This window comes from Trachurus trachurus (genome assembly GCF_905171665.1).
Source record: "Trachurus trachurus genome assembly, chromosome: 11".
In the NCBI taxonomy this organism is placed as follows: domain Eukaryota; kingdom Metazoa; phylum Chordata; class Actinopteri; order Carangiformes; family Carangidae; genus Trachurus; species Trachurus trachurus.
Window position 1 is genome coordinate 16,266,945 of NC_139904.1, and position 12,768 is coordinate 16,279,712.

Genomic DNA, 12,768 nt, shown 5'->3' on the forward strand with positions numbered 1-12,768 from the left:
AGTTACTGCAGTGATTATATAAGTGCTATAAATAGAGAGGCTTTAAATAACCGACTAGACTGTTGTGTTTGTCTTTCACTCTGCCCGTCCCTCTCCCTTTCTCTCTCATATCTCTCGCTCTGCGGTGACACAGGCAGAAGTGTAAAAAGATAACTCGAGATTAAAGATTGTGGTTAAAGGTGTCGCTGACTGGCAGGAATTCAATTCACACTGTCACTGGCTACCATTTCTCGCCTGTTTTCCTTTTTTCTCCACACAGGCTGTTTTTTGGGGGGGTTTTTTATTCTCCCCATGTCTCATTTCTCCTAACATAAATTCCCATTTCTTCAATTTCAAAAACATCCCTACCCACCTGCTCTGTCCTCTATTTGGTCTGTACCATGAATGACTGGGTCAGATTATGCTGATTAGTCACCATGTGACATCAAGCCAGTCATTTATATAACACCGTCTGCAAGGTCATCTGCTAGATTAGACCAGCTAACATGATGGGATCACTCAGTGGATTAGGTCACCTGGCGTGCTAGCATAAACAATGCAAGATCAAGCTGGTTAGCTGCACAGTAATTAGCATGCTAGATGGGACTCTTTATTTTGTAGTATGACATGATAACATCACAAAAAAAACCTATGAGAACATGCTAAGGAAATGTAGCAAAAGCATCATGGTTGCACATAAAATACTTTTGTTTTGGACTGAATTTGAAATTGCTAGTTATGGTCTGAAAGAGCCAAGATGTGTTTGGCTTGTAAACCTCAAACTCTATTTGGGCATGCTACAAGCTGTAAGATACAGGCTGCTACAACAACAACAACAACAACAACAACAACAACAACAATCTACAAACACTGCTTAGAAATGGAGGCACGATTTGATAAATTACAGGCAAATCTGTGAGTCCTGCAGGGCACCAACATCGCTTGTGTATTGGCCACACAACTCATAATAGTGTTTGTTTTGACTCGTGATTGTTTTTTTTTTTTTTAAATCAACATGCTCAATTGTGGCATGCAAATATTAAAACCATGTGGCACTTCAGAGCAGTGGGACGTCCAGCCAAGCAAATCAAATGAAGTAAAGACACTAATACAGTGAGCCGTGGCTTTCACCCACAGAACCTAAATGAATAGAGGGACACTTCCTGTTGGATTTGTAGTAATCTCCTTTAGTAAAGCCAAGAAGGCCTCCAAAGAAGGATAACAATGTCGGGGAGCTGCCAGCTCTGGACTGTTTTGGGTACCACACAGGTGGCACTGCTGCTGTTGCTTCTGCATGCACATACTGTAGTTACTCAAGCAAGCCAATAAAAAGATTAAGAATAAGCAAGACTAATGGTGAAAAAGCAACCTTTGTGTCACCTTCAGATTATGCTGCTCCAAATACCCAGCCAGACTAATGTGCTTAGAAGTGAAACCTTCGCCAAATAAATAAATTCATATTCAAAACAACATCTTTGACTTCACTCTTCACCAGATCTGCAAACATCACCATTATATCCAGTCATTTTTATCCATCATTGAACCGAGGAAGGCTTTTCTTAGTACCCTATCAGTAGTTCAACCTGTTTGCAAAACAAAAGTTAACTTCAAGTGCTTCTACACCGGTAACAAGATGAAATCTAACTCTGCAGAGTATCCAAGCTACAAGATTGAGGATAATGGCTTGGTGTTCAAATCCTAATTTCTGCTTCTGTATAAGCAGAAATGTGCTGTGTTAAGTCATCCAACTCTGAAGTTCTGCCTCATATCTGTATGTATTTCTCCATATTTGGTACCATCCTTAATCTGAGACCAGTGAATGTCCTTTTAGAGGCGACCGAGCTCTTCCTGCTGTATGGAGCCGATGCGCCAACAGTGGTCAATGAAGATGTGAGGTTTCACTTGATGGCCTTTTCCCCTCCGATTTATCCCTCAATCTCTATCATGATACTTTTAACAGCTTTTTCCTGTGGCACTTAAAGCTCAGTTCTGAGAAAGCTTGTTACGTAATGTACCATGTCCCAAACCAAAAAGAACGACACCACACGCCATCTGCACTCATCACCTCCTCTCCTCCTCCTTTTTCCATTCGCTCCTTTCAAAGGCTCTCGTCTCCCTCCCTCCCTCTTTCTCTCTCTCTCTCTTCAGCTCTATACACTCATCTCTCTTAATCCCATTCCTATCACTGACTAGATCTCTCTCTCTCTCTCACGCTGATCTAACTGTTAGCTGCATTATGTCATTAGTTGATGCTCTTACTGAGGGCGACTTTCAATAAATGCAACCAGTAGAGGACAGACAAAACAAAACAAAGCCACGGGACTTAAAGTGAAATCTTTACAAAAATGCCCCCGAACTGCTTGTGTGGCAACTTTAATGCACTGAAAACGTATTATCTTAAACATCATCTTATCATGAACAATTGCTTCCACATGAAAACACAATTTTGGTTTTTGGTTTTTTGGTTTTTGCGCTCATCTTCCTGGTCACAAATCCAACTACCAGCATCTCTTAACGCCAGAATTACACCTGCTCAGGCAGCACATTGGTGACATGCATGGTGGTATGTGGTGGTTTCTTTTATTTATTTAATTTATTTACATTCTATTGAGAATCAACCAATAAGCCCGCTCAACACCAAGGTTTGCATGATACTGTTGAGATGTCAAGAGAGGTAAACATCGCCTCCTCTGCAAGCCTGTGTGAACTATGGTTACCATAATACCCTTGTGTAGGTCTGTAGGGAGCCTCTCTTTGGAGAAGCTGTTAATTAATTCTCTGCAGATTTTAAAAATCAGTTTTAAAAAAGGACATGTAAAAACAATAACTTTAGTTCTTGCTAAGCCAATATCTATGAAGCTTAAATGCCTAACTTTCTATACTAAATGGATGCCTAACTAGAAGAACCTTCTTTGTTTTACCAGTAAAAGTTGCCAAGTTAATTCTTAACATTCAATCTTGCATCATTAAAGCATTCCTTCAATCTCACTGACAATACGACTGCTCCTATTAGGGAAAATGGTCATCAGTGAGAACTACACCACACCTATTTGATTTGCTGGACAAGTCTGAATCATGGCCAGTGACACAGAGGTCAAGCCCCCAGGCGAAAAGAGCAACTCACACACCCAAAAAATGTTGTCTTGTCTTGTTCGATGACATTTGTTAAGAAGAGGGGAAATAGGAGTCAAAATCAGGATGAGATGATAAATGGAGTGACTGTAAAACTGTGGGGCAAATTTCATGATTTTATCTCATTACCGAACACATCTAACCAAGACTGTCACAGACTAAGTCCACTTCTTAATGCTGAAGGTTTGACCATTATCAGCTAGAGGAAAAAGCCTGTATCCTTGTATGAGTGACTGGTGCCAGCAGCTCAGAGACAGCGCAGTAAAGAGCTCTGCATGCTCTCCACAGAAGACCTTGTAAGGTAGAAGTTTCTTATCCTTTCTCTGGGTTGTGTAAATACAGGCTCCTTGACCACACTGTGTCTGCTGAGCACGCACGCACGCACACACACACACACACACACACACACACACACACACAGAGGCACATACACTCTCTCTTTCTCTGACCCAAGTATTGTGAGGTTGCACACACAATGGTTTCACTCAGGGTGAGCCAGCCAGCTTACCAGCTATCCAGCTAATTCCAGTAGCTACAGTCGGTCTACAGCCTGCATGGAGCAGGGCAAAGAGTTGGAGGAGGTGGTGGAGGGGTTGTTTTCAGCTCCCTGTGTCTGTTAGTGGGCTAAAAACATGAATGAATCTGCACACAATGTACCTTAGGGGAAGTATTGGTTGTGATCAAGGTACATGTAACTTCAATTGTTGCTCACCATGTACATGAGCCGTTTTTTTTCCCCCATCATAGTTTATTTCCTCATTTCTTCCACCTTGTTTGTTCTGTCAACAGTTTTTCAACTGTGTTACAATGGCCCTGTCAACACTTTTACAATGGTGTTTTATGGGGAAATGTTTGTTTTTTTTTGGCCACATGGGATTTCTTTGTTGCTGTGCTGCAACTGGGACAAATTGGCAACACACCGTCTTACTGTGCTGTAACACACTCTCTTCATGGTGCTGACCAGGATGTAGTTAATTTCAACCTTTGACATTTCCATTCCACAAATCTTACTAAAAACATTTAAGTGAAAGGAACTTTTAGCCTCTTGCAGCATGCTGTTTGGATTTTGCAGTCCACAATATCAGGGTTTACTTTGACCTTTGAAAGTATATACTATAAATTGCTAATGCTTAATCTGATCTAATGCTTAATCTGATCTAATGCTTAATCTGATCATTTTCTCTAGTACAACAAAACCTGTCCTGGAGGAAATACCGCAGAGGCTGGTTGAGACCAAGCTAGAGCTAATACAGTAGATAACTGAGGATAATAGATAACTGAGTTTTGTCAACTCAACATGAAGATAGAGGTATGTGAGTGTTTTCTACCATAAAGAAATTAGTTCATCTGTGCTTTAAACATGGTTCTGCTCTCTGGTGTTCAATGAATAATCTGAACAATGGCTGCCGCTGCAACAATGATTGTGATCTGATCCGTACACATCTACTAAATCTTGTCCAGTCGTTCATCTTGACAGGCACAACATGTCTGAGATCTGGTTAATGTGGAGTGCAGTCTACTTATTAATTCATTTGGATGGAAAGCAATCCTCCCTACCTCTGATCAGGATTAAAGGTCAACATGAAAGGCAGTCGATTAGCCTCACACACACACACACACACACACACACGGAAAAAAGGACTAACACAGAATTAACTCTCCACATTAGTGATGAAACCAAAGCCACCATTCACTGTCTGCATTGGTTTTGTTTATTACAGCTGACTAATCTGTGGTCATTGTACGTAGCAGCAGCTCCAAAACCTACTAAGAGGGGCTCAGACATATCGTGATGTAAAAACCTAAATAGGTCAGGGCAACTAAATCAGGGCTAAAATTAGAAGAAAGGGGCACACAGCAACCTCCCTGGTCTGATAGCACAAGAGAAAAAAGCTCACTGTAATTATGGTACAAAGAGAGATCGTTTTCATAAACTGCACCATTATTTTTTTTTTTAAGGATTATTGTGGCTATTTCTACTTGCTGTAACATTTTAGATGGTTTGGTTCTGAATGAGGCTGGAAGCTTTTACAGCTCCAGCACTTGGCAGGTCTCTGCATCGTCCTTTTGAAATAACAGCAAATAGGAAGCGAGCCTCTCAAACCCTGGTTCCCCGCGGTGGTTCATCATGAGTCAGCCAGGAGTCACAGTGGCCACAGAGCGACCTGCCACTCATGTCGCCCTGGTTATGTAAGCTAGGAGATCACACTGCGTCACCGAGGTGGAGGGAGAGATTTAGAGGAAAAAGAAAGAAGGGAGGAGGACTTTAAATTGTAAATAAGATTATGGCAGCTTCAGACTTCTATACCGCTTCCTTCTCTATCATGTTCCCCTCTTCTTCTCCTCCTTTTCACTCTTCACACTCTCTGTGTTTTCCCAATGGGCTCCACTTTACTCAGGAAAAAAAAAGGCACTTGGCGTCGTCTCAAAGGCTGTCAAAGACAACGCTGGGTGCAAATGACAGTACACTTAGTGCTAGAGGAGGTTTGTGTGTGTGCGCGTGTGTTGTGTGCACACGCTGTGAGTCACAGTTCAGTCAAGCTAATCTCCTGGCATATCCTGTAGATGTCCATCTGAGCAAGGTGAACAGGAGGAGGGAAACTTGCCGAGACATTTTAGCTGCCAAGGTGTCTCCTTAAATGCCAGAACAACATCAGGACAAACAGGACTCCTTGTTCCCTCTCACAAACTACTTCATTTACTCCTCAATATTACTTCCTGCTCCTGTTTATGTGGATGCCATGTTCTATGTAATACACAATTTAAAAACCTAATGATTTGTTGTTGCTCCTTTCGGCCAACACAACTAAAATAGCTGAATAAAACAGATCTGACATGAGTGCATACAGTAAATGTGTCTTTGCAAATATTCATGTGCAGCACTAAAAAAAAATTGAGGGCAGATGAAAATATTTTGGTGATTTCAGCAGGAAAAAAGCAATGGGACAGGTGTCTATGATGGAGTATTACTTTTTTATGGAGTGAGCCAAAATTATGCTGTTCAACTCATATCATATGTTGTAAAAGGTCTTTGTCTGAGTGTAATGTAATGATGTGCCAGAGGTTTGCAGGGGTTTGCGTTTGTGGACTCTTCACTTACCTATCTGCAGCAGCACGGGCGTCACCAGCGCCGTCTCCATGGCGTAGCAGAACTCCCGGCCAAACATCACCGCCCCGTGCATCACCCATCTCTTCACAGTAATGCCTTCTACCGACCCCTCACTCGCTGCCTCCTCTCCACCTCGACCTCCTCCTTTTCGTGATCCATCCGTTTCGCCTGCTGCTGCTCCTCCTCCTTTATCCTCATCCGAGCTTGAGTTTTTGTCGTTAGCCCCGCCCACCAGAGATCCGACCTGCATAGCGTCAGCCTCCGTGTTCTGGGGAGGCATGTTGGAGGGCATGCACGCAACAAGAAAAACAAGCGCACCCCTGCTAACACACTGACAAATCTGAGAACAATAACCTGTAGCTACCAAAGAACAAAAAACAATACTACTTCCCTGCTTTCACAAACTACTTGTATCAAATTACTTGTAGTTACTTTAAAAACTAGTAGTGACTTCCTAGAAGTAACTTCATTACAATCTTTGCAACGTACTGGAGACAGCTGTTACAGCTTTAGAGGAAAAGTTACCTGTGTGAGGTGTTCAAGAAGTGTTGAATGGAGTGCTAATACTACTATAATAAAAACAAAAAGGCTCTGTGGCTGTGGACACTAAATAAACAAAGAAAAACTGATCTATAATCAATAGATCTAGCATAAATTTCCAGATCTGCTAAAGTCAAAAAAAGAAAAAAACAAAGTCAGTCAGCAATCATTTGTCCACTGAACAAGTTGTTCGAACTTGTCCAAAAAAACACTGCAGCTTCAAATTCAGCTTGGTTGTAATCCTCTTCTTGCCGCCTTGTTTTCCCCCCAAGGTGAGTTGAAGAAATAATAACAAAATCAGCTTTCAAAATGCTTCTAGAAAATCCCAAAAGTAAAAGGAAGCAGTTGAATTTTCAGAGGAAGATTGTGCGGTACATTCCAAGAGTGAGTTAGTGCGTTTGCTTCTTTGTGTCTTGTGTTGGTCAGGTGTGTGATATCCGGTCTCGAGTACTCTGTCAGCTTTATTTGGTATGTTGATATGTCAGTGTTTACATGTCTGTTTATGTGTGCAAGTGGTGTGTTTGCATGTGTGTGTGTGTGTGTGTGTGTGAGTGTGTGTGTGTGTGTGTTTATGGCTTTTTTGTCATTGAGGTTTCTCCCTCTTTCTCTTTACTGTCTATTAGAAGCTGTAAAAATCCATATAGAAGACCATTCGGTGAGTTCCAGAGTCATTTTGTGTATAGAGGGCTGGATGGAGGGCTGGATGGAGAGCTGGATGACGGCGTGGGTGCTGGGGGAGGGGGGAGGGGGAGGAGGAAGGCAGGCGGCGACGGTGGGCGGAGCTCCTCTGAAAATCCCCATCGATTGGCTGATCAATCTGAAGAAACCAACGCAGGCAGGTGTCCCATTGGTGGGGTAGGAAAGGTCAACAGGAGGGAGACAAAAAAGAGAGACAGAAAAAACACATAAGTGAGCAGCAATTAACCTTTCAAATAAGTATTTAACAGAGAATGGGAGCAATGTGAACAGAGCTAAGCTATATTTTTCCTGTCATGCAAGCGTGTCAGGTGTGCATCTGGTACATCAGGTGTGTCTTTGTATGAAAGGTGTGTGCAGATAATTACATAACATTGTTTCACATCAGCTGAAGCACGAAAAACAAGAAAGAAGAAGAGGAGGTTAAAGTGCATGATGTAATGATCCTGGGAACGCAAACTGCTGTCGTCTGATAAAGCTGATATAAGTGCTGGGGGAAAAGGACAATTGACAACTGGTGGTCTATTCGTTCAGTTTTACTTCATCAATCTTCATAGTTACGCTGTGATCAGTTTTAAATACTGGATGAAGAGTTCCAATGAAAACTCCAATAGATATGTTTTTTTTTATTTTAAGAAAAAAAAAAGAGATGTGTTTTTGAAATTCAAGGCTGTCAACACCACAAATAAAATTCCAGTCACCTTTATTGTTTTGTGCTGGAGGCAGAAATCTCAAAACCTGGGACACATCAACCCAAAACTATCTGCATGGCGAGGCACCATAGGGGTAAGGGAAGAGAAGTGTGTGTAGAATGTGAAGGATGAAAGCACGCAATGTGTTTTATGAGCTGAGACGATTTCAAATTGAGCTACTGTTTGAAACAGAGGGCTGTGTGTGTGTGTGTGTGTGGTGAGAAGAACTGTGAGATATGCGGAGTGAGAAAAAACACACAGAAGAGATAGAGAAAGAGGAGTACAGGCAGTCAAGGCCTTTGGCTAATAACACGCCTTGTAGAGAGAGGAAAACACACTGCACGGATGTTCAATACCATTTCCCACAGAGTTAAATTCCAAAGTGTGTGTGTGTTTTTTTTGTGTGTGCAGCGGGCCACTGGATTAGAACCCATGGAGACGGCACATTTTGTCACACCCAGCACAAACTAATGCTTGCCACGTGAATGACACACACACACACACACACACACACACACACACACTCAAACACACTATAACAGTGCTAAGACCCTCATCAAGCCTCTTAGGGAGAGGTTGAGAAAGAAAACAAAATGAAAGACGAAGGGGGGAGGGAGAGAAATGGGGAAAAAAGAGGGAGGTAGGAAAGGACGGATGGAGGGTTTGAACAGGTAGAAAGGAGGAAGAAGAAAAGGAAGACGGACAGATGGATAAGGGCCGAGGTCAAAAACATTGGTCTCTGCCCAAATTTCTCTCTCTCTCTGTCTCTCTCTCTCTCCCCATTTCCTCTCTTCATCTTACCTCTCCATTTTCAGTGCTCTCACATGTCTACATTAACATTCATGATGCACTCAAGTTATACACACACACACACACACACACACACACACACACACACAGCTCCCTCCTCACCTGACCTCACACACTGCAGTGGATTACATAACAGACCCTTCTCTTCACACACACACACTCAGCATGTATATAAATACAAACTAATTCTCCCCTCAGTTCTGTAGAAACGACACCAAAGCTCCACTGTCACAGGGAGAACACAATGTGCCAAACCCCCAAAGCCTCTATGATCACACATGTATGTCGCATGCTAACACCAACTACAAAAACAACAACAACAACAACAACGATAAAATCCGGTTCAGATCCGGGAAGTTGTGTGATTGGAGTGTAAGTAGATGCGGGAATGATGGGAACAGGGTGTAGATGGTGAAATTATCGTCTTGGGTCTACCACGCCTATTTCGACTGGTAAACACATTAACTTGAGACAACACGCAGTGGGAACGCCGCACGACATGTAAAAAGATCAGTTGATTACACAACAGTGTGAGTTGACGGGTGTAAATGTGCCTGATGACTACAGTAATTCAATTCTAAAGCCGCCTATGAGCTTATAGGTAACTGGTCCCAGTGAATCATACATGCGGATGCTTTTATTGGGGCTGAAGCTGCAAAGTCTGACATGTGAATTGGCAGCCGAGCAGCAGCAGCATCACATTTACAAACTGTGATGTAGAAAAATCAAAGCCGGACCAGGGTTTCCCTCAGTGGAGGTGCAGCCATCGATGATACAAATACAGCAGGTCAGTAACAAACTTTAACCTCGGCTGAACTCGGTTCAGACTGTGCTGGGTGAAACATTTGACTATTAAATGAACTGAGTTGTTTCTCACACACCGGCTCGTCTCATCGTCTCATTTATGCATCAGTCTCGTTAGTTATTTGAGCACAGTCGCCTCATTCACCTGCTCATTCATCTAAAGACTTAAAGCAGAAGTAAGCGATCCGGTCGTTTTGGCTAACTTCCTGTCAGCCGATGGAGTTAGCAGTCCCCGCCCTCGTCCCTACGTCACCACATTCACGTGCATCCCTTGGCTACACACACACAGAGAGGACCGCCCCTTTATGCCGTTCTCTCTCCTCACTGGATGAAGGTTGTAGGATACAAGGAAAGTTTTCTCCTCGGCTTACAGCAGAGCAGAGTGACTGACAGACCCGTGTTTCAGACCAAACACTCTATATAAGCGATTGCTGTCGGAAGATATAACTATTTAAGACTTACATTAACACAAACATTCTGCTTACTTCTGCTTTAATAAGCTTTGTTTTTGTTTTCTGATGTCCACAGAATTGCTCTAGCCCTTCACTTAACACAGAGAGGCCCAAATAATAGACAGAGCCGCGACACTAAATTCCTTTGCACAAACATTTGAGTCTTTAAAGAAAAGCATGTGGGAGTCTTTGTTTGGGACCGACAGACAGTCTCACACCACTCTGATGGTTGCAACTTACTTCTTCCACTCTAACTCTTTCCCCTCATTGATCAAATCTGATTTTCTAACTACCAAGGCCCAGGCAGCCTTCGGGGGACAGCACTGGCACTTCACAGGTGTTGTGGCGCAATCTGTTCTCTCACATCTCTGCAGTTTTATTCTAAAAAAAACAAAAAAAAACTCCCTATTCTGCTAATGGTCTCACACATACAAAGCCATGACTGTGGTCTCTAAAAAAAAATCTCTACATTAAAGAAAGTGTTTTTGCATCTGTGGGCAAATCCGTTCTGCTCTGAACTTGGCTTCTTTTTGTAAGAACTGTAAATACCATAAGAGAGAGGACACCTGCTAAACACAATGAGCCAGAAGACTCAATAAATCAAAGAGATGGCAAACAGCACAAGTTGAAACTGAGATGAAACAGAAGCTAAAACCATTTGAATACTTTTGTAAACACAAGAAGCGATCAATCCATCTGTTCTGACAGTGAAATTAGAGACTTTGTTGGAGCGTTTGAGAGCAGCCCATCGACTTAGAGCACATATTTTTTTGTGGGGCTAAAAGTATGTGTGCTATGTCTCAAAAAAAATGTGGATCTGTGCTCAGAATGTAACAATGATTGAGTGGTTTTGAGACAGAAGAAAACAAATCAAAGTAAATAAACAAGACAAGTGAGGGTGCTGCTATCCATCCCTGCTGTTCTCTCAGCTGACAGCACTATCTGGCCTGCATCTGCTCACACACACTCTCTCACACACACACACACACACACACACACACACACACACACACACACACACACACACACACACACACACACACACACACACACACACACACACACACACACACACACACACACACACACACACACACACACACACACACACACACACACACACACACACACACACACACACACACACACACACACACACACACACACAAAGCAGTGAATGCTATCTGATTGTAGGTCCGTACGCATGTAGCATCGGTCAGCTGTACTATTGTCTCTCTGTGTGTTTGTGCATGTGTGTGTGTCCGTAACTTGAGCTCAGCTTAGATAGAATTACACCTCAGCTTTTCTGGGGGGCAACATAAACAAAATACAATCTCACGTGAGAAGAGGAGCAGGACAGAGGAAAGGTGTAGCAAAGAAAAGATGGAGAGGATGAGGATGAGGTAGAAGAAGGATGAAGACAAAAGCACGTCAGATATCTTCACATGGACAGAGACAATAAAATAAAGGAAGGAGGAGAAATAAAGGATGTGAGGACAACAAGAGTCGGAGGGAGGAGATGCTTTTAAAGTTCAAGGTCAGAGACAAATTAAGAGTCTGTCGTCTCCTGTGTCTCACAGAGTAACACACGCACACACACAGGCTTTCTATCTGCTACCACAGACACTAAACACAACCGGGTCTATTTTAGTGAGTGTTTATTCTTGTGCCACAGACCAGATTACCTGTAACACAACCAAGCAATCAGAGCAAGCCCGGGCCTTTCTCACTTCGTCCACCTTCCCTGCGTATACCTGCTACATGTGTCTCTGGCATGTAACTGTAACATTAGAAACAGTAAAAGTCCGATTTCTGCTGCAAGTGTCATCACGTAAGACTTGAATTGTTGAATACTTTGCAGATTGTGGTCCCTCAGCCGTCCTATAAAAGGTGATTCAACCCACACACAGTGCAGCCTGTAGGACATAGTTAATGGAGATGGAGGTTCCTGCTAAACCACCACCATGTAAAAGTTATTTAAAGCCAAGAAATCCCAGTTTGGGCAGAGAGGTGGGGTTAAAGCCAACCGCCTCATATACCTGTCAATCAAAGATAGATGCCTTTCACTGAAAATCTCTCTCTTTTTCCTTTACCTCCATTTTTCACATCTGTTTATTAGACAGCAAAAAGTAAAGAACCAATTAACATTGTAGAGCATATCCAGATCATTGATTTTAAAATTTTTATTTTTTTTCCCCATCCTCTTTTCTGGTGTATGTCATTGGACATCTGTGCTCTCTGTGTTTCCCCTCCTGTGTTTCATGTTGCTCCACTAGCAACATGCATATGTGTATTAGCATATTTTGGAATGTAATTGACAGAGTGACCATATTTGGATCAGATTGATGATATGGGTATTAGTGTATATTTTATGATGTAAGAAAAATATTGAAGTTCCTACAGGAGTTTTGATATGTTTTTGTGATCCTGTTGTTGTGAAATCTAGCTGCAGCACTGCATGAGGTAGAGAGCAGGACCTTTCAGGCCCACAAGCTGTGTGTGTGTGTGCGTGTGTGTTCGGTAGTCAAGATGTAGGAAGACACTGAACCAATAA

The 12,768-nt window shown here is 42.5% G+C and overlaps 1 protein-coding gene across 1 annotated transcript in view; it reads right to left on the reverse strand.

The window, feature by feature from the left end:
- The window catches only part of slc45a4a (solute carrier family 45 member 4a), a 50,394-nt gene that overhangs the window by 24,021 nt on the left and 13,605 nt on the right, over positions 1-12,768 (reverse strand). Inside the window, exon 3 of the mRNA XM_083982814.1 lies at positions 6,212-7,577. Within this exon, the coding sequence (XP_083838940.1) occupies positions 6,212-6,512 (301 nt within the window). The 5' untranslated portion in view covers positions 6,513-7,577. The remainder of the gene's footprint in view (positions 1-6,211; positions 7,578-12,768) is intronic.